This window comes from Dermacentor andersoni, chromosome 4 (genome assembly GCF_023375885.2).
Source record: "Dermacentor andersoni chromosome 4, qqDerAnde1_hic_scaffold, whole genome shotgun sequence".
Lineage (NCBI taxonomy): Eukaryota > Metazoa > Arthropoda > Arachnida > Ixodida > Ixodidae > Dermacentor > Dermacentor andersoni.
Genome location: NC_092817.1, coordinates 83,087,022 through 83,112,541, shown reverse-complemented (window position 1 = coordinate 83,112,541; position 25,520 = coordinate 83,087,022). Strand labels below are relative to the sequence as shown.

The following is a 25,520-nucleotide window of genomic DNA, read 5'->3' as shown; positions in this document are numbered from 1 at the left end:
GGGTGACTGAAGAGGCCGAAGAAACAGCGTTGGTGACGCCTCCACCTGTGTACGCACATGGCGCTCGTGATGTTACGGAGAGGAGGAAACACAACCCAAGGAAGACAGAAGTTTAAAGAGCGTTGTTTCTTCGACCGCTTCAGTCACCCCCTGAAGAAGGGACAGCGCCAGTCCCGAAACGGCGGGAACTTCTTAGCCTCCGCTGCAGCATTCCTTGCTTCTGTAGTATTTCTCACACAGCCAGACAGATCCCTGTCGTAAATGTTAACTTTTAATGCCCAATTGTTTAGTTATCGGCGCCAAAAAAAGAAAAAGGTGTAGTTGCACTTTTTTCATGTAACCGCTTTTGTACAAGGACACGAATAAATAAATCACCGCGAATACGTGCAACGACGATGATGAGTCATTGCTATCATAATCATTATTTTCTTCATCATGACGATGATTATCGTCATCATCTCCATCATCGCGGGGATCGTATTTTAATATGCAATGCCCCAGGGGACAAAGGCTTCCCCCCAAAATCTTGAATTACCTCTATCCTGTCTCAGCAGGATAGACGTAATTGGAGATTTAACACTCTAAACGAGGTACCACTCAAAACGGCAAACAGGCCACGTCCAGAGTAACAAGCTTTATTTGCGCAAGATTAGCACTGCAAGAAACGTTGCAAAAATCTCAGAATGCTTTATTTATGCAGCGTTCATTCCCTGCGAAAGACGGTGGGGAAAACTTGGCGCACGTAATTCTTCAGCAAAGTCCATGATCTCAACACATCCACATATATTTATATTCAAAGCTGTGGTATTGTGTACCTGAGATGTAGATGTACAAAAAGATACATATAATGCCGAAGTGATCCGCCGGATGGCAGATGTCACGTTACAAGCGACATCCGCGTTTCAGCTTGCTCGAGTATTATACATGCACGTGTAAAAAACACAGTTCCTCCACTTAAAATTTCTTAATAATGTGCTTGATGTTAAGAACGTGCAGTATTTATGAAGCCTTAAAAACGTGTTTATTAAAATGTGGCCCATACAAAAACAATATGGCTCATTTATGAAGCTAACTTAAAGAATGGTTCTCGTCTTCACGATTAAATTATTTGGAGAGCACAGCTGTGATTATTTAGTACTCTTGTATGGGGAGCCAGGTCTCCCCTTAAGTAAAAAGAAAGTGTTAGGAAAAAAATGCATAACAAGATTTTTTTAGAATTTTAAGTGTAGAAACATCAGCAGATTGGCTCGAATGCATTTTAGCTATCCCTAAACATTTCCTGATCCGTTGCTTCACTTTGACAGCACGTATATCTGCGCGCCTTGTGGCAGGTGCTGATTTGTTCGTTATACGTATCCCCTTCAGTCACGAATCATGATGTACTATCGATGAGAGTCCTTTTTTGTGTAAAGAGTAATTAAATTTCGATTAGTGTAAAGTAAGTCGCGTCGCGTCTTTTTTCATCTTTTTTTTTATCTTGTAAATATAGCTAAATTATTGGCACAAAACACACTCGCAAATCAACGATTGGCTGCAGACATTCTGCGAAAGGTTAAAAAAAATTATCTCTTTAGGCCAGCGTTGATAGAGGACGACACGAAGAATTTCCCGTAAAACATGCGTAGTGCCACAGAGAAGTTGTCGCATGTAGGAGCCCTTTGTTCACTGAACTGAAATGAATCCATGTTAGGTAAATAAAGGGTCCAGTTTACACGGAGCTCAATGTCTGTGTGTTTTTTTTTCGCTTGCCGGCAATGCGCGGAACTCCAAGAACAAGTCGCTTGAAATGATCACGGAAGACGGAAGAACTAAGAGTACGCGGTCAGCCTCCACTAGTCAACTCTCCACGAAGCTGTCTCCATAACTTCTGTTCTTTCCCATGCCTCCAAAACAAGGAGTTCTTTCTTTCCCTCCATGCTCTAAAAGTTGGCCAACACGTGACTCTGCGCTTGGCAGATTCGGGCGAGTGTTCTTGGTACACGGTAGGTTTTAATCTGTGCGCACTTGTTCCGATATGCTTGTGTAACTTCGTTCGCTTATTACAACGTATATATTTATTATCCTCCTTAGCAACGTGAGGCAGCTGCACGTTGCTGTCGCACTCGTTCTCTTTTTGAAAAGAGCATGCGCTGAGTGCCGTGGTGGAAGATGCTAAAACCTACCGCAACATGATGACATGCTGGGCCGACTTCCGTTTTCAGTTTTGTCGCGTGACACTGCCTCGTAGGTTATTCAGCCTCCGTGTAGGCAAATACGTACACCGCGACTGAAGGGGATATTGTTTGCATACGCATTTAAAGGAACGTTGCAGAGAAATTATGCTAACTTGGTTGAGTGATTTCTACAGTTGCAAATTGGTTAACCTTTTTTGGAGCATCGGTTTGGCACGCCAGAGAGGAAGCGAAATCAAAATACGCGTGACGACACCACCTCAATATTCTCGCTGAAGCGTCCCACGCCGTGACAGACTTCAGTAGGATTTGTTCGTATATATATATATATATAACAGCTTCCCAATGATGAAAAGAAAAAAAAAACTGAACAAAAGCTCAACTCAATAGTTCCTGCACAGTAAGGACACATATATGCGAAAGACATCGCAGTCACGCAGTAACAGCGTGGTTTCGGGAGAGAAATTCGAAATGTTTGTTTTTCTCTGGTGTTATGGGAACCATTCTTCCATAAAATAATTGTCGATAAGGTTCTGTCACAGACAACCTAGCAGCCCACTCTTTCACTCTATCTCTTTGGCGTCCTTAAAAAATATAAGAAAAGAAGGAAAGGGTGGGGCGCGTTCATGTCTTTAATGGTTCGCATTGTGGTGGAGGAGAAGGGTGAATGAAGAGTGTGTAAACCGACGCTGCTGCTCGAAAGGCTCCGCCTACCTCCACGGACTCCAGGCCGTGGGCCCGCGCACCGGCGGGGGCGCTGCGGGCACGTTGTAACCTCCGGAGTGATTCTGATGATGCGAGTGCTGCTGTCGACCGGCAGTCTGTAGTGTCTTCTGGATTATGATGACTGGGATCACTGCTCCCGCCCCTCCATGAGTGTTGCGAGTTGTCGAGTCGTGGCTGTGGTCGGTTGGGCGCTGGGCCACCTGTTGCTGATGTTGTTGCGGAGTCACTTGCTGCTGCTGCTGCTGCTGTTGCTGGTGGTGGTTTTGCTGCTCTTGGCGGTGGTGAGTTTGCTGGCGCTGGTGGTGTTCCTGGTGAATTCGTGGCTGATGTTGTTGTGTCTCTGTAGGCGCCCTGTTGCTTAGGCCATAACTCGGCTTGGGAAAGTCTCCGTTCGACGTCAAGCCCTGCTGGCTCTGGGAGCCCTGCTGGCTCTGAGAGCCCTGCGATGTCTGTGTCTGGAAGGAACCTGGCTGCACGCTCTTCGCGCCATGGTGGTGCTCCTTTTGAATGATTATAATTGGTATCGTGGCGTGGCCGCCATTCGTGTGACCATGGGGCTTGCCCGTTCCCACTGATTTGGCTCCGTAGGACCCAGTACCGGTGGCATACGACGATGGCTTGGTGACCTCTTGCTGAGACAGTCCCGACTGCCCGCCGCTGCCTGTGAAGTAGGAGCTGGTGCCGTCCTTCCCGTGAGCATTTTCACCAGTCAGTTTGCTGAGGCTAGAAGCCTTGATGCTTGTAGAGACCACAGGCACGTACACCACTTTCACACTCGCCGGCTGAATTGACACATGTGGGGCCTCGGGAGTGCGCGGAGGAGGAGAAGGACCTAACTGGCTGCGGAGTCCCAAGGCTCCACCGAGTCCGCCCTGAAAGCCTCGCTGAGCACCGGTAAAGCTGCCCTGGGGACCGCCAACTCCACCTTGTGGTTGGAAGTTGCCTTGTCCCTGGAAGTTAGACTGTCCCTGAAAGCTAGACTGCCTAGATTGCCCCTGGAAGTTGGACTGTCCCGGAAAGTTAGAGTGTCCCTGGAAGTTGGACTGTCCCGGGAAGTTGGACTGTCCCGGGAAGTTGGAGTGTCCCTGGAAGCTGGACTGTCCATGGAAGTTAGAGTGTCCTTGGAAGCCAGTTGGCCCTTGAAAGTTTCCGGGGCTTTGAAAATTTCCGGAGCCCTGGAAGTTTCCGGAGCCCTGGAAGTTTCCGGGGCTCTGGAAGTTCCCTAGCCCCTGAAAACTCCGAGGGCCCTGGAAGCTGTCAGCGTTCCTGGGGTAGTTTCCATTTCCGTGGAAACCACCTCCTGAGTCTCCGAACTTTCCATTGTTTCCTTCCTGGTTTCTGTTTCCGTTAAATCCTCCCTGGCCACCCTGGAAAGGCGTAGGTCCCGGAAAAGAGCCCGAAGGCATCTGGAACGGTGTCGCCGAAACCTGGTAAGGGCCGGACACTCGGAATCCGCCGCTTTCCTGGAGAGCTTCCATCAAGCTGTGGGGAGGCGCACCCGGGCCTGCAATCTGATTGCCATTGTTGTTGCCTCGATCGATGCCTCCACTCAGGAACCCTTGGTGGCTGCGCTGGACCAGGGTTCCAAGAAGGATTAAGAGAGCCGTTGTGAACTGCAAGAGATGCAAGGAACTTGCATAAGAACATTGCCACTTATTCCGAATTGACTATGTGGATCATTTTGTTAGAAGGTTCTTTAATTCTCAGGTTCCATACCTAAATAAAGAAATGGTGCTTGGTCTCCGCACCGAATCCTCGGAGAAAAACGTCGCGTTCTCGAAACTCAATTTCATACAAAGCGCTGATTGCAACGAATTGACCGAAGCACGGTGAAGAACAGGGGGATACAATTTTTCGTTGTCATTAGGAAACATTAAGTGGGGTAATATAACATTTTTGCCTTTTCTACTGTGTTTTCATATCCCACGTTAAATTTTCAGCGATCAAATACTCAAAGACATTGAACGACTTGACGAGATCAGGCCATCCTGAGCTGTGTGGTTACGATGATATGTCTTTATAATGTAAACTACTACTTCGCGAGTGGAATTCACGATTGGAAGCATACAGTACTGAACGTTTCCCGTTCAGTAGCATATGCGGAATGAAAGTGGCATTGCTGAAAGAGCTACAGGTACTTTACCACAAGAATGTGGGTCGGGAATATGAAACAGGCCACCTTTGTGCAGAACTTATTAGACACAGTATAGATAAAAATTAGTTCAGGCATAGCTTTGCAGCATTCAACCTAATCTATTATTCGCACTGCTCATAAACTATCGTGTACCAACAAGTATTATCAGCTAGACCACCGGCGGCATCTTCTAGCTATTACATTTCGCGAGCTTCGTTGTCGCTCATAAGTAAACTTATGAGTAGTAGGTGTGATGTGCCATTACGTGCGTATAATATGCAGAAAGGGTTTTTTGGGCACGCTTAAGGAAGTTCATCTGCACGGCTTACTTGAAAATAATTTATCAATGTTGCTATAGACGTGCACCTTACATTGAAATTTATGTGAGTTGTTTACAGGAAACAAAACTTAAGTACCAAATCAATAATGTCAGCCATAATAAATTAGGGCAAGATTGGCGTGGCGGTCTCCCGTAGTCCACAGAACGGCCTGCGTCTGCATTTTTTTAAAGTGATAGCGTTCTTTAGCTATACTTATGCCACATTGAATGGTTGGACGATCTTGGGAAATAATCAGCGCCACATACCTAGTGACTCAAATTGTGTACTACCTTGAGCCACTAGGTATGGGCTGGCTGCTGTCTGGCCTTGTAGACAACTTGGGTCAGTGGGTATGTACGCGTGCCTCCTTGTATGTGCCTGAACCGACAACGCCGGCACTGCATATGCGATGTTGGTATGTGCACATATTCTTGGTGAATCCTCCAGCGTGGAAGTGCCAAGGTGACACGAGGGGTATGTAGCCTTAAACGCATTAAGGCGATAGCGCGCCATCCGCAATAGAGACTTCGGTGTCAGGCATGACCGCTCGATGGCTATAGCCATCGCAAATGCACCAGGATATACCACGGATATGGTGGGGATTGTTACGAAGTTCCAATTGAGGTGCTCTTATTATTGCAAGGTATACTCCGTCGTAGTATCATTCGGCATTGTGGTTTGCAGCGACATTGCCACTTGTGTTTGCTGACGTGGCCATAACGTTTTGTGATTCACGGATGAAATGGCGATATGCAGCAGGTTACACGAGAAAGCTATCGCTGCCTTTGACGATCACCTTCGGTCGTTTCTGCCACGATTCCTTCGCTCTTTATTTAGCGATCACATTTTCGTACAATTGCAAAATGAGTTTCATCCGTGGTCCTGCAATCTATTGGCGTAGTTATGAGTTTAAGGCAAACTTAGCGCAGGGAGCGTGATGGCGGATAACCTCAGGACGCAGCCGCACAAACGAAGGACGCAGCCAAGCCCAGCTCGAACCGGAAGTTTTCCGAAGATCACGAGCGAGCGCTGCTCGCTTTGAGCATAGACATCTTTATGTGGGAAACGAACGTGGATATTTCGACCTCTATAGAAAAATGTTTTAGCCACTAAAACAGCCACAGTAAATGCGCTCCGCTGACGTAAAGATTATTAAACGCATCGGCAATTGCTTTATAGGCTATGAGGGAACGAGGAAGAAAAAGAAAACGCAAGGTCGCGTGTTGCCATCATAAACATTCAAAGAATGTTGCTGCCGTCAAGATTCGCGGCGTGGTTTGCCTCAGAAGGAAAGTGCGAGTTGGTCTTTGACTCGTAAGTATCTCGGGTTATTTTCGATCGGAACGCCGTTCGCGCGCGCTGCCTTTTTTAAAACTGCGCGAGAAGCCGTTGCCGACGGCACCTCGAGGCTGCATCGGGGTCCCGCTCTGCGCACCGAACGTATCTCTCTTCCTGGGCCAGCCGCTCCGGTGACCGGGTGGCGGGTGATCGCAGCGCGCGCTTTTTCATTCTAAATAAAGACGCGCGCTTCCTCCGTCTCTTCCTTCACGCGTCCCCGCGCGCCTCGTTCCTGCTTGGGCGGCGGACGTTCCTTCGTACTTCCGTTCCCGCTCGCCACGGGCCCGTTGTGTTTACTAACCGCAAACAAAGGGGGAAATGGGCTGCTATAGGAGTCGACTATCCTGACGCGTATAGTTATGAAGGTATAACACAACCTACGCCCCTTTACTAAATAATGAAACAAAATATGTCGGGAAGATAGCATGCCGAATAAGCCACTGAGGGATAAGAAGGGTAGCTTCAGGCTAGACCCGCTGTTCCTGACGAAAGCAAGTTCGCTGGTCGGAGCATTCCTGACGTAAACCAGTTTTCTTCTCGAAACATTCCTGAGAAAAACAAGTCCAAGTGTCGAAATATTCTTGACGAAAGCAAATCGCCTTGTCGAAACCTTGCTTACAGCTTGAGGCTCTGCTTGCTCACCCACTGTCGATCACGTCAATGTGTCGATCTTCCTGAGAACCTTTTATATTGTTTCAATAAACACCAAGTAGGCATTACAACCATATGCGGCATACACCGTATTTACCAAACACTCTATAAGAAGAAAGCTAGTGCAAGCATATCTTTTCGCTATAATAGCACTGCATTTCCCGCATTTGACTCCATATTCTACGAACTCGCATACTCCACGATCTAGGACATCTAAACTTCCGATTAAATATATTTACTCAGCCTGTGGCCAAGAAAACTTGTGGCTAAAGGGAGATGCTGATTTCAACGACGTTGTGTGCGTCAAACGCCCCACATGCTACACAGGATATATGATGAGGGTATAAACATGACACACAGTGAAAACAAATACCCAACGTACAAACGCGTTCACACCCATGCAGTTAAAGCTCGCTTGCAACGTTTCTTCATCTCCTGTACACTTTATTAAAAGGCAAAGACGCTTTTTTTTTTAGCCCGCGAAATGTTTCTCTCTATAGCTGGTAACTTCGAGGCACCACATGTGATGCAAATGTCGTGCAACTCTTAGAAATTAACTGTGTGCTATGCAGCGGTTGTCACGGATTGACACGCGTCAGGTTTCACTGCTCGCGACGACGTTCGCGTTCGCGGGAAAGCACGTGCCTGGGGGATGGGAAAGGAAGCTGTAGTGCCTTCACTAGTACTGCACATTTCTCACTCTGCGAACTTTGAAAGTTCACAAGACACAATTCATTACGCCTAAAAGCAGGTAGGGCAAGTGTGCATCCGCCTATATTTTATGTTTTCGTTATCTCTCACAGCTGACAGACCATAGGAAGTGGTTGCATCGTCATCAGTTGTCGACGTCGAAAGCACCACATCGTGACGCCAGCCTCTTGAATGCGGGCAGATTTGTCGCAAGGGCTGCCTTCGCAGTACGTCTGAGATGACAAGTCAGACGCTGTAAACTCTCAGTATGGCTCAAACAGGGTGTAATACCTAACCGATGTAGTGCTTTGCACTGGCCAAGTTCCTCCGAATACGTCGCACAGGGACCGAGAATAGGGAAGATTGATTAGTAGGGAAGATTGAGTTAGATTTTTTGTTAGGCACAATTCTACGAGGTCTACTTACAAGGAAGTCAAAAGATGGGACGCATCCGCCGCCATGGCTTTGAGTGGCGGCAGATGTGGCACATCCAGTGCCACGCACCCATGGCCAGGTTGAACAGATACACGAATGCCCAAGAAAGGGTACGGGACGGGAGCATAGCCGCCCCTTCGCACCCGCTAAATGCGGGAGATTTGGATTCTGCTACCAACGGCGGCAAGCTCTCATTTCGACCACTTTCATTTCCCTTATTACTTTTCCACGTCAGTGAAACTACAGTTAATTACCCCAATGCTTTCCTTGGCTTCGTTGTCCGTTGGCTTCATATGGTCGTACATAGTGCGAGTCATTTTTTCTGCCAGTTCTCCCTGCATACGCAACGGTACAGCGAAGCGCATCTTACCAAGCGTGATTTGTTATCTAAATGTCTACTTGTTAGCAGTGCAACATTCTCATGACTGCGGTCGCTAATATACTTTGCCAAAGCGCAGTGCATTGCAAGCTGTTTCGCTATCGCGTCTTGCACCATTTCTCCCCCTGATGGCCGGAGAGAGGCAGTACTTCCTACCCCCGAAGCGACCGCACGCTGTTCCTCTTGCTTTCGTTGGTCCCGTCCGCCTCTCCAATGGACCCGCAAATAGACCACCATCTCGCTCAAGCGCGCGCGCGTCGCGCGCATCGTTAATAAAGCACGCCGCGGTCACTGGGGCCCGCGTGAAAGAAGGCGTTCGCTTTCACCCGAAAAAAGAAGCGGCCACCGTGAAACGACGGTGACGGGAAGAGGACTGTCGCCGCAGCGTTTACATACGCGGACTCAACTTCCCCGTCTCCATCGCGAAGGAAGCGGTCTCCGCGAGCAAACTCTTCATCGCCGTCTTTCGTCTAGCCGCGCGCCGACGAGGAAGAAAAAAAAGAAAAGGGAAATAAAGACGGAGCTCGGCGAAAGCGAGCCCGCCGATCGCCACGGCACCGTGTGCAGCGCGCAGCGACGCCTTTCTCTCGTTCCCGCCTGTACGCACCAGCGAGTGCGCGCCGCGTACGCGCGCGCATACACGCTCGTGGAACACGCACACGCTTCTTGTCGAGACGTCGGGTGCGAAGACTCCGCCGCCACAGACAATGGCCTGGACTCCCTCTTCCCACCCCCACCGTTCTTTCTCGAAATAGCCGCGCCGTCCATGTTCGTGCGTACGCGCGCGCGTACGCGCGGGCGCGGACCGCCGTAGTTGAGGCGACGCGCCGGCGACCTTTGGAGGCGACCCTGACTGGAGCGGCGGCGGCGTGGACCACCAAGAGCCTCCCTCGGCGCCTCGAGAAGCGTAGCAGCGGCGGCGAGCGCCAGAGAACCGTCACTTGTCGTGTTTCGTCGTCGGCGGTGGTGCGCGCGCGGCGTTATGTGGAGAAGCGGTCCGGTTTTCCCCCGGCCTCGCGGTGGTGCCCCGCTCTTTGCTTCCGAAGCGCTGAATAGAGCGAGCTGCCGCCGCCGGTGTTCCTCTTTTCTTTTTATGTTATCACCTCCGCGAAGCACCAGAACGTTTTGTCCTCTGCCCCCCTTCCTTCGCTCTCTACTCGTTATTTCGGTCGCCGGCAGCTCCTTGATACGAACAACTCCATTCGCAGCGCCCGCCGCATTGAATTTACTCCTCGTTCGCACGTTATCATACTCGCTTGATTATTCTAATTGCCGAGGCAGCACCGCCCGCCGCCTCGTGGTGCTTCGCGTGCTGAGCTCGCATTCGCGCTATCCTTGCGTGTGGCTTTGGTGATTATGCCCCTCTCTTATCCACCACCCCGTTTCCTTCCTCACTTGGGCTTTTCAGCTCTTCGCGTTGTGTTCCTCATGGTTATCACATCTTCTTTATACTTTCCCGGATGTTGTATCGCTCTCTGCACCTCCATAGACCGTTGCTTTTCCTCTCTTTCTCTTTCCCTTGCGGGCTCGGCCCCATAGAAGCTTTCACGAGCAACCTGGTGTATTTCGACGCTCGCCTTTCCTGCAGCGCATAGGCCATCAGTCATTTTCCTGGCTTATACAAAGGAGAGCGTGATGACTGTGACAGAAGCGGCTGCGATCGCACGCACACACGCACGCCATACTGTAGCGGTCGTGAGAACTCCAGCGTCAGTGGAGTCCTCGTACAAATGTATGAGCTGCTTATAAATAAGAATTACGACAGCCACGACGTGTGCTTACTGTGTTCGCACTGCAGAAGATGGTGCTGCCAACAAGCGAGGATTCGCGACGCACCCATCAAGCGCACTCGGCGATGACGCGAAAATGACGGGGAGCGAGTCAGTCCTGTCGTCCGCTGTGATTTGAGCTTTGCTGCTCATCGTTATGCTGCCCCGATGAAGACGCTTAGCGCAGTAGAGCAATAGAGGATGAGCGTAGCGATCATGCCATGTTTGTGGTGTCTTTACGGATGATTACTATAGGGATTACGCATGCTTGGAGATGTAATTGGCAGGCCGTTTTTGACCGTAGCTAATGGCCCGCACTGCACGATGGAACGTACGCTTAATGGTGACTGCATAACTGGGGCGAATGCTCGCGCATCACTTGCCTCGCAGTTTGCTAAATGGTGCTGATCTTGACGGTAACATCTCCCTCATTGCCTCTCACGGATACTCTCAGGAGGAATGGTGTATAGTGCTTGTCTGCGTAGAGATAAACGTGTGCTCTGAAGATTATGCGAAGAGTACACACAACACAGAAGCGAGCTCGTAATCGCTCGCATACCTACCTCAAGGGGTCCGTTGTAAACAACCACCGCGTCGCCGGTCAACGTAAACATATTATCGGGGAGGGGTTGTGTGAATAGTCAACGTTTTAAATATGAATCGAATAGTATTGGCTACTTGCTTCGTGTTCGATTCGACAGGCCACTGTTCTAAGTTGTCAAATATTTGTTTCTGTTCGAATGGAAGGAGTAACAACACTTCATTTGGAGCTTCAAGAGAGAGAGAGAGAGAGAGAGAGAGATGCAAGTGCTGACTGCTTCGAATGATTCTGCGGCACGAAAGTCTCACTGGTTTTGGAGCGAGCGCCAATTCAATAGGAATATTTCGTTTTTAGGCAGCCAAATAATTCTTCGTCTCGATTCACGCAAATTATTATCTCTCATTTCACCATGTTTGTATCCATTTAAAGCAAGGTGCGATGCTGCTGTATTGCACTATGGCCTCCTTCTGCTAGCACATCATGCACTGGGTGCATTTGGTTTGGTGCTGTCTCCTCGTTCCATTACTGTATAATGCAATGTCTCCTCTAATTTAAACTAAAAGCAGCTGTTTGTCCTGCTCATCGATAGACCGTACGTCGAGTTGTGAACGACATTATACTTGCATGTGCTGAACAATGAAAATAAAAATAACAATGCCAAACGGCCTCCATGCCAGTTTAAATATTTCACAATTGGTTTAGAAATGAGGAAATTTTAGGTATTAGAGTCGATAAGCGAAGGCCGTTTTTTTTCCTTTTCTGGAATATTCGTATTCGATTCCATTCGAAAGCATCCCCACTCGAACACCCTTGCAAAAATACAAACGAGACAAAACCAAACGCAAAATACGCGGGACTTGCGGTCACAGCAGCAGCCGTGAGTTGCGAAGCGCAAGCCTCTTTCAAAGTAAATAGCTTCGCAGTGTTGCAGCCAACACATTCAAATAGCGCAGCAACAACGTAAGGATTAGCGATCGATACACATGTTTGTCGAGAACGTTATTAAAGTGCTGTTGAAACTTGAAAACCTGTGGCTGACTGTATTTTATGTTTTACTGCACGTCCGTCTGCCGACTTTGCCGGGCCAAGTCCCTCAAGCCACTAGAGGCTTTGACAGGCCCGTTTCATTGCCCTGTATACGTTATGTGCAATAAAAGATTTATTATTTATTATTATTATTATTATTATTAAATACATGTTTAAGAGCAGTTGGCCTGTTTATCGATGCTAGATGCTTCTCTACTGCTAGCTTTATGTACAAACGTTATAAACATGCTGCCTTTATTGTTTCCTGTGCAGATTTTGCCCAAATATATTCCTTCAGTAGCTGAGAGAAGGATGTAGTATTCGCAGCACTAGCCATGATATCCGCCTCTGGCGTAGGTCATTCGACCTAGTTTCGCTAGCACAGTGCACCTTAAAGCGTACATAGATAAAGGCTCGCGTTGACAGCCGGAATGAACGGCAAGGACGATGGTGTCAACAAGATTGTTCTAACTGGAATTCCTGTGACACTAAATGTGTCGCAGTTGGAAATATATAGTTAGGTCTGGCTACGTGCCCTCGACTAGCGCAGGTGAAGGGCGTGGAGATGGTGGGCCCGGGATGAGTGTGACAGTTCGTGACCAATAGGCAGTAGTAAAGTATACTGGTGGCGCCATTAATAAATATATTTAGATGAATGATATTGTTACGGTGTGGTGAAGGAGGAAGAGAACGTCGACCGCTACAAAGACGACGAAAAATCAACAGAGCCTGCCGGGCTGTATTCCGTCTTCGTTTCCATCAACGTTCTCATGTTGTATATACGTGATTTTGTACTTTAAAAAGATGTTTTGTAACTAGCATTTCTATCATTGAATATTTCGTGAGGAGTCCTTACAGAAAAGAACGGACTATATACGTGGACTTCCTTCACTCTCTTGTCAAGCTCCTATATTTTATTTTCTCTACTGTCAAACTTCGCTCTGAATTTCCCGAACATATAACAGCGTTATACTTCTTATTTTACAATATTTTTATTATTTATTATTATTGTTACGTTAAAGGGCGTAGCCTTCACCATTATGGGTGACTGAATCTATTTCTTTTAGTGGGTTTACAAAAACTCAACCGCCCTCAAAACGATAGAAGAGTGATGTATTAGCACCCCGTGGTCTTGTCCACCTCAGTCAAAGCCTGACCACAACAATACGGCTTGCTTCGGCGGCAAAGTTCGTGCATTTCTATCTATAAAACTTAATCCGCATTTACTTGGCGTAAATGCTTTTTCTTGTGTAGGATTCCTTTTTTTTTTCTTGATCAACTAAGCAATATAGACTAAACAACGTTAGAACTAAATAAAAAGACGAATTCTACAGTGCTCGGCGCCACTTAGGGAACCGCTTTTCGCGGCTTCTGAGATGTTTCAGCCATTTGGCCAGCCCGAGAAATTGGACTACGCCTTTACCTTCCGCGTACAAAGAGAACCGCTTCCGTCATAGCTGTCTTCGGTGAATGTCAGACCCCTCCTTCTCTGCTTTCTTTTAGTCCGTCTGAAAGCGCTCAGTACTCATTTTGGTCAAAACAAGCCCTGCTTTCAACTAAGATAACAGCTTTAAAATGCCATGCGCATTTTTGAACGCGCTCTGAAAATGCTTGCGTTCGTGTGCCGATGTACATAAAGCATAGCATGCCGCACAAAAAAAAAAAAAAACATAGAAGCACTCAACAAATGAAAAAAAAAAGATAAGTAGGCCAGTAATTGTCCCAAGAGGGACATCACGCCCACCCGTTCGAAGAAGGAAATGTAAGAAAAAGTTAGTTGCCACTGGCACTGGTCAGTTTCGCGTAAACAAGATCAGCACCTGGATACAAGTTTCCATTCGCTGCCTGTCAGGTATTGTTTGAGAACAGCGCGCAGTGAAGAAGAAACAGCAACAACTATTGCACTTCTTTCTCCTTCGGCCTACGCACCTGACTGTGCACATTTCTCCACCACGCAGCTCTGCGAGCACACAGCTGCCCGGCTCACTCGTTTTCACCGGGCTTCCCGCACACTCGTTCTTCTTTCCTTAGCCGAAGCCGGCCGCGAACATTAAACTGTCGCTCTGTTTCGGTTTTTCTTTCTCTCTCTCTCTCTCTTTCGTCGAGTATACTGTGGAACTGGTTACTCGGCTGCTCTTCGGCCCGTCTCCCTCTTCGCCGCCGTCCTTTCCTTCCGCACGCTCTGTCTTCTCTCGTTCCGCTTTGTTGATCTGGAGAAAGATTGCCTGTCCGAACAACTGACCGGCGGTCAGTAACACTATACAGCGGCGGTCAGGTAACAGCTGCCGGCCGTCTTCGCCGCTGCTATCTGTCTGCTTCTAAGCAGCACTCGTATATCAGATGAAACGAATTGTCTCTCGAAGCAGGCGTCGCCTCAGTGTCTGCCGTCGTGGCTATGGAATATCCCGCCACAAACGCTTCCGCCGCAGCGCGCGCTTTGCAACGTGCGTATCTCGTTAGCTCACAAAAATACGTCGTTAGCCTCTGTCCGCGTAGCAAGTGTTCCTATTGCGCTCGTGCTCTTTCCTTTCACTGTTCTTTGTCTTACGCTCCGGTTTGGTCGCCGCGACGACATTGCATAGGTCGCCACCGGCATCTGTGCCCGCGGCAGGCCTCGCTTGTTAAAGCTGGTGGCCCGTATCCAATACCCGGCGCGGCGTTGGCTGAGAATTCCGGGTGACGTACTAAATATGCGCTTGTAGTGCGCACAACACAGACTGAGTGCCGCGCTCCGTTTATGAGCTGCTGCTTCCTCGGAAGTTTATCCACGCATGTACAAGGGAGACCAGTGACGTCACGGCTGTTCACATTGGCGACCGCTACGCCAACGTGAGCGCTATGCATCCGCAGGCGGACCTTGGACCCGGATTCGCAACGCTTCCAATACGTAAGTGCGATTAGGAGTTGGCTGGCCTCATTCGTGGCTGAGGCCAGTGGCGTCGCCTTAATGGCTACCATACCGGACGGCACCTGCTCCCCGTTCAATTACAAAACGAACTTCAGCAAACGAAGTTGGGTAAACTCGAGCCTTCATTCAGCGCGGAGCCGTGCTATTGACTGCAATCGTCAACTGTCGCCCGCAGGGTGCGTTCTCCGAATAAAAACGGACTTTGGCTCAGTTCGCGGTTGAGACTCTTGATGTAGGACGGCGACCTACGGCTCTAGCTCCTCTGGTGTTTTTACACGCAGCAGCCGTCTGTTTAGAAAATTAATTGACACATATATCAGTAATCCTCCGATGTAAAATAGAAACAAGAAAAAAAGATGCTGCCATTCGTTCCTCCACACAAGCTGCATAAAATCGCGCTTGAAGCCACACACAGTCGACTTTTTTCTTAATTTACTCGGAATTATGTTTTTCCCTTGTGTTCTGAAGTTTTGCGGCTATGTTAACATACACATCCTTACAAACCAAAAGCAGTGCCAGATAACAGGTAGCCTAGAACGGCGTCCCCGTTATAAAGGAGAACACACGCGCACGCAAAAAAAAAAAGAAAGGAAGAAGCCAACTTTTATCCTTTCTCATATATCCACGGAGGTGGCTGAATGTACACACAGCTTCGACCTGTTCGCTTCCGGCATGCCCCATCGGGTAGTCTCGGGCCACTCAAGATCACCGAGAATCGTCAGATTGAGCAGGCGAAGTGAAGTGGATGATCATCGAACAAACGCGCTGCCTCGCACCACACACTCTGAAGAAGCCTCGAGGTGGCCGACTATAAGGGCAGCATTCACCGCCGGTTCGCTCAACGGGGCTCTCTGTTCGCTCCGAAAATAAGCGGGGCCAACCTTTTGTCCGAAAGGCTGACCGCTCTTCATCTCGGCGTTTTCGGACTGCAGGCCTTTCAAAGCAGATCGAGCGAGGCCTCGCTCAGGCCAGGAGCCTCTCAGTTTCTCGGGCCCATCTGCATACGCCTTTTCTACGGTGCTGCTTCGTTGTTGCCCTTATTGTTCTGGGCTGAGGCAACCCCCCTCTACGCACATCTATACAATGCACCTTCCCTGCCCGACCTGCTGCTGAGCTGACTTCCCTTCGCTGTTAATAATAAGCAGCGTGCGTGGATCTGCATTATATTCCGCCGCTCTTCCTGCTTAAGTGGGCGTCTGCTGCAGGAGTTAGGACTACGGATGAGCTTGGGATTATACAGTCCTTAAGTTAGGGCAAGAGATAGCGAAGCCCACCTCGTTCCACGTGAGTGTAGTGGGGCGAGGCTTGCTTACAATTAGAATCGGTGCAATGGCACTCTTGCTGTTGGAAAAAGCTGCCTCCTGAGTTACAGAAAAACAGCAATTATTAATGTTGAACTACAGAGAGAGAGAGAGAGAGAGAGAGAGAGAGAGAGAGAGAGAGAGAGAGAGAGAAGCTATTATAGCGAGGATCGTGTTATAATCGACAGGATGCGTGGCGAGGAAGCCGTTTCAGAGATGCGTTAGTTTGCCACGTCATCTTTTTTTTTTTTTTTTTTCGATGGTAGCATATTAAGTTCCGATAGTCGAGGGGGGACACGTTTGGAAGTCAGGTGTCTTTTCGGATGGCTTTAATGGCATCGAGCCAAGCTTCGTTGTGACTGCACACTTAAGAATATTCGCGCGGCAAGGGAAACAGTTCATGAGTTCAACTATTTATATGTGAACGTAAGAAAACTGAACGTCGCTAAGCACTTTAATAGCCGCAGATGATTCTGACAGCAGTACAGCAACACTGGCAAGGCATTAAGCCCCGCCGACGCTTCGATGAATTGGAATTGAGTGAGGCAGGACCGTTTCGACCGGAGTCTGGCCTTCTTCACTCTTAATGAAGGCCGGACCCTGGCCGAAGCGTCGGTTATGTCCTGTTATTCTTCCTACGTGTTTCTATTCCTTGAACTCTCTCTCTCTCTCTCTCTCTCTCTATATATATATATATATATATATATATATATATATATATATATATATATATATATATATATATATATATATATATATATATATATATACACACAATGGGTATTTGCGCGCTGAATGAAAGTACCCTCGAACAGGCGGATATTGTATGCTGACCAAGTATGCGCACCTTTGTTCTGCGTAACAACAACAACAACAACAAAAAAGCCTTCCTGTGTTAAACCAGAACACGTAATGTCCGCCTACAGGCATCTCTAAGCACACCGATCTTCTAGTGGAACGGTGAATTATGTTTTAACAGCCTCTTTGATTTACTCTATTTTCTCCGCTTTAGCCACTAAGTATGTGCCCCTGGGTGTGTGCCCGTTCTTGGCCAATCCTCTATAATGGTCATGTACCACTGTACGTTTCCTACATAAAACAGGAACACATAATGTCGGCTCACAGATAGCTATAAAACGCGCCGATCTGTTAATATAATGGTGATCGATTTATATTTTACGGATTATTTTATTTACTTCATTATCTGTGATTTAGCCTTTCGGCATGTGCCACTGGGGGTGTGCTTGTTCTTGGCCAATCCTCCAGGATGCGCCTGTCCTGCTGCGACACGAGAGGTACAGAATCCTTAAATGTTCCCTGATACGTGTCGCACTTTTCTGCGCATAGATCTGCCATCACCATTCTTCCCTCAACGAACCTCATACGTCGCCTTCGTCCACGTGACATCGCTGCGTATACGTCTCACAATGCGCATGTGCGGTATTTGGAGTTTGTATTTCGGCATGGCTCGTGATCAATGCAGTGCATAGACATAAAAAATTTGCACGACAGTGATGTTGTGACCTTTGTCGTGGATAAACATAAACATCCCACGAGATTACACCTCGCACAGCGTGAAAACACACAAAATTGTATGCATCGTTGATAGCTGCGAAGCATTTAATTAATCGCTTCACCGGAGCTTAGCTTCACATAGATTCCAACATGTGTCTTGAATCTGCATGCTTTTTAATGGAATGCGGATGATTCTGCTGGCGTCTGTGTAGCCACCTACCGGCTACTCGTCATTGTGTTGAAGTATGAAAAAAAAAAAGTTAAGCAACTGAGAGGCTGCGATGGGAGGCAGCTGGGATAAAGCATAGTCGTTGGACACTTCTGTCGTCATTATATTCTTTCCTGGTGCTTGAAGGTGAAACTACACGTGTGCCATCCAGCAAGCTAATGACATCGTGATAATAACTACGAGAGGAATTGTGTGTATTTTTACATCAAGCTGATCCCGCCGGCTTTACTGTCGTTCGTTCGTTTGTTTCCTTGCCTTTATGTTTGTATGTTTGGCGTGTTTGTGCGGACAAATTAAATTAAATACGTTACGGCAAGGTGTTCGTTTTTTGGGCTGGTTCCAGTGTTTTGGAAATGTCAGTGGCGACAATCTGCATAGGGCGATATTTGCTGATCAATACGTAAACCGACTCCTCGGAAACATGTTTACAACGGCAATAAATGCTCCCACCTGCTTCGAAATTGGGGCTACTTGAATCGCGAAATGAAAACAAACTTAGTAGAATAAAGATACGGGAAAACTCGCAGTGACTATTACTTCGAACCAACATAAAAGCGAAAAAGAAAACGGTCATACAACGATAAAAAATGGAAAGAAAAAAAACATTCAAAAAAGCCTAGTTGGCACGCATGCATTGGAAAGCACGCCGCTGATCCAAATACAGTCCCAGAAAAAGCGCTTTGACCATGAGGAACTGGAACAGTGTCTTCACCGTCTTATTGCCCAAGGAACTGTGAAGCCGGTCTTCCAAGGTCATTGGTAGTTACCGCGACCAACCGCGCAAACGATCGGGTGCGATATACGCCGGGCATCTACGCGTATAGTGCCCGAAGGGGAGCCGCGAATAGTCCGCCAGGGAAAACGCCACAGCGGAGAGTAATATCGGACTTACTGATTTCCTTATGGCTCGCCGAAGCACAGCGCGCCGGCATACCTTTTCATTTCGCATCCTCCAAAATGCGTTCCGTCCTAATCGGTATGGAGTCGTGCCTGCATACGTCCTCGTACTAATCTCCTTTCCCTTTCCGTCTTTCTGTCCACCTACTATGTTCTAGTCAGAGGCCGTGGCCAAGACTCACGCTCTTCTGCCCTTTCACATGATTAGAGCATGCCTCAGGCCACTTTCGTTCGTTGTGGTCTTCACCGCACCACCCTGGTGTCACTATCAGAGGCTACGCACAGAATCGAAGCCACCCTCCTCTATTGCATGTCTGCACGGGCTCAGTGCAAACTACAGTGTGGCAGTGCACGTCATCGCCGCGCGTGCGTCGTCAAGCTTTTGGTGACACCGAGCATTATTCGTTAGAGCATCTTGAATTTGGTGCAGAACGTAAAGTGTCAGTAGATGGACTCGAGCGCAGAATGGCTCCGCACGCAAGCGCAAGGGACGTTTTGTTCTCGCGAAGGCAGTAAATGTATTTAGCAATAAGGCGGTTTGGCTACTGATCAAATTCTTTCGCGATACAGAGGATGCAGGGTGAATGACAAGCTCTGTGGGGAGGCTAGCAGTGCGAGATGGAATGAATGGCGCGCAGCATGTTTCGCCCCGTGGATCACATTTGCCTTCGCCTTTAGTTTAACCTGCAAGCGTTATGATAAGCGTTATGATGACACTGCACTCCATAAATGGTGCTATGACGGAGCAGTTGCTGGCCGCTTTTGAAGGCTGCAGATCCACCTGCAGCTAGCATTCCCCTGCCATTCGCGACTTCTGGTTCGCTCCCACATATAGTGGCCTTTACGTAGCTTCGTGTTTTTCTGCCGCAATATGAGTCGCGTAACATCCAGCAAATCTAACAATGCCCTGATAATTTCACCCAAAGCACTTCGCTGGGTGCTATTGTCCCTTCGACGGGTCCTAGCGAAATCGAACTGCGTGTTTCGTGTAAGGCTTGGCGGTTGCAAAAAAAAAAAAGAACTTGGAGGGCGCTTAAGCTTCGCCTTCAAGAGTGGAAGGCGACAGCATTCAGAGATTCCTGACTTTTTCTCAAGCTTCCCAGAAACTGCAGCTTATGTAACCGTAATGTTTATCCGGAAACGCTAGCGGCGAACGCTATGCACGAAGGCGAGCTTTTAGGTAGAAATGTGGCCTCTATATAGCACGGGCTGATCGCGGATGCAGTACACAGCCGCGCCAAAAAATTACATCATTTTCAGTTTTCTGTTATTGTTTCGCTGTTTTAATATTTAAGTCTGAGAAGATTTAACATAAATGGCATGCGCTGTCGGTGTTTTGTTTAATGACATTTGTTTGCGAGCTGTCATTCTCAAAATTCCGAGGAATAACTTTGTCAAGAATATAAGACAAGGTGTCACCAACTTTAGGGATAGAATGGCGTAACAATATAACCCGCATATACCGCATGTGATATAGCAAGACGTGGCATGTACATATGCATAAATATATACGGAAATTTTCGGTCATGGACAACTCCGCCGACGCCGGCGCAGACTTCGTATTTTCTTCGACACGGGACCCTTAACGATGTCGCGTTAAAAACTCGGGCATCTGTTTAAACATTCCCTAGGAACAACTTCGTCTTCACTAAATTTGTCATTCAGGGCGCCTGTCAGCTCAAAGCTGACGCACATAGACGAAGGGCTTCAGAGTTTAACCGCTCCCCGCGTGTCTCCTTTGGCGATACAGCTGTAAAGGTCCAGGCGAAAGTTCACGATCAAGGTAACAGCAACCAGATTCCGACTTTGGATTTGGCACCTACGAATAGGCGACAGGGAAGGAGAATGTTTCACCGTTCAAAGAAGGCAGCCAAACTTACCAGTTTTGCATCTTACTCTTGGCAATGAATGCCGCTATCGCTTGTCAGAGCCGTCGCCCCGGTTTATACGTTATCGACACGCTGAACGCGTTACGCAGCGGGGTGCCGTTGCGGCCGACCGCCAGTGAAACGAAATGCGCGGTCGCTGTCCGGTGGCGCTATTTTCGCGGTCGGTTCTATAGTGTACGGTTCCGTATGGGTACGTGCGCCTGCGTTGCTTTATGTACGCATTCCCTAGTCTAAGCGCTGTGCATTCGTTCGATATCGAATATTACCTTCCCGAGTAGATTTCTAAATTTACATCTCAGCGCCTCTGCCGGTCCCCCTTTCACTCAAGAGGAAATGATGAAGTTAATTAAAGCCCAGGATCACACCTCTCAAATCCTGGCAGTCCAGAGGGCTCGCGAGAGGGCCGTCAGGTTTCACCTGATGGTCCCCGAGTGGGCCTAGCCAGGTGACGTGGAGCTTGCTTACGTCTATAGTGGACAGAATAAAGTTGTTTCTCTCTCTCTCTCTCTCTCTCAACGTCGCCCGCACTAAACACGGGTACCTTCTTGAACTCTGATCTAATTATGTGCAGTTGAATGCCCGTAATCAAATGCTTCATCCTGTTCTTCTTTATATATATACTCCCGACCTACTTTTAAAGGAGGTAGCCGACTGAAGTGGACTCTGCGCCTGGGCTCTCGATCAACCGTAAACGGGGATGTATTCCCTCTCGCATGACGTCATATGTAGTGAGATGCCTCGCCGAAGCGACGCGTATCCTGTCAATGCATTCGATAAGATATCGACGTGAAGCTGTCCTAAACAGCGTTTTTCATGGTCACCCGCAGAATTTCCTTTGTTGGTGTTTGCTGCAAAATAAATTCAAATTCAAAATTCGAAATAATAGCAGTGGAAAGTGTAACGGGGGGGGGGGGGGGTTCCCTTCGTCACATCTACTTCTGTTGGCTTAGCCAATCAGCGCGCGCTGGAACATAGGTCACCGAAAGTTACTGATAAGCAACGAAGCCGACAAACGGTGAGGAATTATGACGCAGGCGGTTACGTTGCTTTTCGCGGAATCTGCTTCGCAACTCGGGTCGAGAACTAATGAAGGTATTTCATTCCAGTGAAGGACGACTTCGAAGTTCAACACTCGGGCAAAGAATTTCGCCTTGGAGTAATCGGGGATTAAAATGACGGCACACGCAAGACATAGATACTGGAGTCAGCTGGCGAGGGTGCAAAATTAAAATTGGAGTGCCTGGAATTCTACGCGTGGTAAGCTGGAGCAAAATATAAAAAGGCAAATAAAGAGAGCAAACCGATTTGCGCGAAGATTTGCCCTGACACAAAAAATTGATAAAAACAACTGGGCAAAGGTTTGCACCAGCTACCAGGGCACAATAGAAGATGTCTATTTTGCCCGTCTACGAAAGAGAGAAAGAAAAAAAGAAGGAGAGGTTTCAATGTTTCTTTCAACGAAATGAGAGCGAAACATCGTGTTAGGCAACTCTGACAAAAAGATTAGATGAGTGATTGGAGGTGTTAGATAAGCATATGTATAGCCGTCATGCGATAGACACGGATCACCTGTGGGCTGGCTGGTCGCAGTATAGTCATATAACTAGACGGATAAGGCGAGTTCGGCAGGACTAGCCTCCGTTCATGAGTAGCGCTCACTTATGGATAATGCGATCCGTTGTATAAACAATAGAAATTCACTGTAGGGTACTTCCTGGGCTACATGATGATACTATAGACGTTGAAAAAGAAAGTGTCTCAACGTGTAAACGCAAATAAAAAGAAAAAAAAAAGAAAGAAAGAGAAGTGATGGTCGAATGGACTGGTCGTTCTGTACAAGTGCCACAACATCATCACAGTCAGTCACATATCGGCCAGACGAGCTACAAGCAAGAAACAGAACGCCAACTGTCGGTCACGAGATGGCTCCTCGTCTTATTCAGACCACCGCGCAGGCTTCCAAATGCATAATGTGATGTCGTATACACAGCGCGATCACATTGTGCTGACCGTCCCCGTCATCACGACCACCGCCTCACTCTCGGATCGCGCCGTGTGAATGCACTACAGAAGGGGGCAGCGCCGGAGGTCATGCGCCAGCCAGCTGTTGGCCGCCAGTGGAATTGCACCCGGTGAATCACGAACCGGAGTGCGAAGGCCATTTATAGCTAAGCCATTTCATTCGGAGCACTTCGTGTGTATAGGGCTACCTGGATAATATATATACACAAACCCCTGCCAGCTTCCTCGTCACGTCAAATTGCGGGTCAGCCCTCAGGCCAAAGCCAAAGCCAGTCGCACGCAAGACAGCCGCACTCAACTCATCTACCCGCGGGCCCACGCCAGGCGAGTCGTTACGGGGATATTTGACTTCGCCGTAATTGGATGCCGCCACAGGTATTCACGATCCAAGCTTCGAAGAGTCACGTGTACGTGTCTCGCTCATCGGAGCGATGCGAATGGTGAGCGTGCCAAACAAAGATGTCTTGCGTCACTTCCTTGCTGAAAACACCAGAAGGCTGTTCCTCATTGGCTTGCACAACAAGGTATTTATCCTGCGCGCACGTGCTGAAGAAAATAAGCTAGCGTACTTCCCCTAGAGCAGTTTCAAGATGGAGAAGGACAGTTAAGGTATAGTGTACCACGAGAAGAGGTGAACAGTGGTGGAACAAGAGTAAAACATCTTTATTAACAATAGAGATCTCTTACTCTTGTTCCACCACTGTTCACCTCTTCTAGTGATACACTATTCGCTCTAGTCAACGTTTCGACAACGGCACTTGTCTTCGTCGGGCCCTGTCGAAACGTTGACCACCACGACATCCTTTGTTCGACCACTGTTCACCACTTCATGCCTCCACCTTGTGAATTTCCGTCTCTTTTTGGATTTTGTACCGCGGGGAGGTAGGACGATAAGATACCCAGCTGAATCGGCTCCCAGCGCAATCTAAGGAAGTTTTCTGAACGAAGTCCCTGCAAGGGGGCAATCGCGTCAGGTGGATGAGGCGATGTACGCAAACCAGTGTATCGTTACATTCACGAGTGTCCACTGCGAGTTGCTCGTGATGGCGCGGATACTCCTGACTAATAACGACGCCTTATTTTTTAATCAGTCGGAAGTATCTCTATCTTTCCGCCTCAACTGGATGTATACTAGATACTCAATTCCTCTTTACGAGCGCTGCTATAGTTCTGTCGTCCCAAACTTAAGTGATTTAATTACTTCGTAAGTACAACAGAAATAGGGGACTTTATAAAAAAATTTGAACTTACACTTAGCAAAAACAAGAAAAGATATTGGTACTCGTTGTCTTTTTCAATCATCGTCAATTCCGTAATATTTTAATGTTGTCACATTGCATCGATCCTGTTTTTTTTTTCAAATGCTTAGACACTGCCTCCTATCTTGTTCAGTTTCGTAAAGTTTTTCACCCTAGTAATATGCCCCTAATCGTTGCCTCTTCGATATTCCGGACCAGCGCAAGTTTACTTTAAGAACGATTCGACTTGCCTTGCTGGGCCTGTATTAAGGAAGCAGTCCTTCAGAGATGAGTGGTTCTACGAGAGAGATGCCGGTCATCAAACGATAGCTAACATGCCATAAGAGAAGAGACGAAACCTCCACTGATTCTTAGCTGGAGATTCATTCTCACATTCTCCCTTCGTGAAGCTCAGCCCGTACAGGAATCCTCATCAATATCAACGCGAGAAGCGGTGGGAATTCTCCTCTAAACAATATTCTCTGCATGACCGCTCAGAGAAGGAATCCTGGCTGGACGTACGACTTCCTGGCCATCTTCTCACGTGAGAAGCACGTTCGGTAGCCAACCTGCACTTCGTGACCGACCTCAGCTTCACGGGCAGCGGCGGTCCTCCGATAAGCCCTCATTTTCTTTCACGACTTCGAAGCACGCGCTTAATCCATCACGCTTGTCGAAGCGATCGTTCGGCCGCCTGCAAGCGTTGGCCACGAGCTCCCGGTTCATTCCCAGCTCCGTCGGTGAGGCGAAGGTGACAAGGGTCAAAGGTCAACCCTTACGGCCGTAACTACGTGCAGTCGGAGCGCCATTTCCTCGTCGCTCGTCCACCACCAGAAGGAGCACGGAGGCACGCGACACTCTACTGCAAGCGCGGTCTCCCGCGTATAATCCTCGTGGTACGGTCTTCCTTTGGGATTGTGCAGCCCCGCTGTCCTCCAGGTCTGACTCACCTGAGCCATGATGGTCCGCAGGAGTCGTGTCTCTCGTGTCCTGTGTACTGGAAGGGAGGAGGACTTGTGCCGGTGGTCTGGCGCGCGTCCAGCTTCTTATGGCGCACAGCGCGGCGGAGGCGGAGCCCCCCGGCGTCGTTGTCGAACGGACGCCTCAGCTCGCCCCCCCCCCCCCCCGCCACCATCACCTCACCCCCGCTCCCCCCCCCCCTCCGCCCCCCTTCCTCGGCGACGGAGCTAGGGGTTTGCTCTTGAACCGAAGGGTCGCGTAGAACGATGACCTCCGGCCGCCGGATTGAGGTCGGCCGAGGAGAGAGTGAACGCATAGCGCTCGCACGCGCCCGTACAGCGCCGTCGTCGCCGGCGCGTTTGTTCAGCGCACGCCGTTTCT

At 48.5% G+C, this 25,520-nt stretch overlaps 1 protein-coding gene across 1 annotated transcript; it reads right to left on the bottom strand.

The window, feature by feature from the left end:
* Positions 1-619: 619 nt before the first annotated feature.
* On the bottom strand, positions 620-25,215 carry LOC126536799 (uncharacterized). Its single transcript, XM_050183802.2, has 2 exons — positions 25,130-25,215; positions 620-4,510 (listed from the first exon to the last, which is right to left on the bottom strand). Exons 1-2 carry the CDS (start codon positions 25,136-25,138, stop codon positions 2,882-2,884), a joined length of 1,638 nt encoding a protein of 545 aa, XP_050039759.1. The 5' UTR covers positions 25,139-25,215; the 3' UTR covers positions 620-2,881.
* Positions 25,216-25,520: the final 305 nt, after the last annotated feature.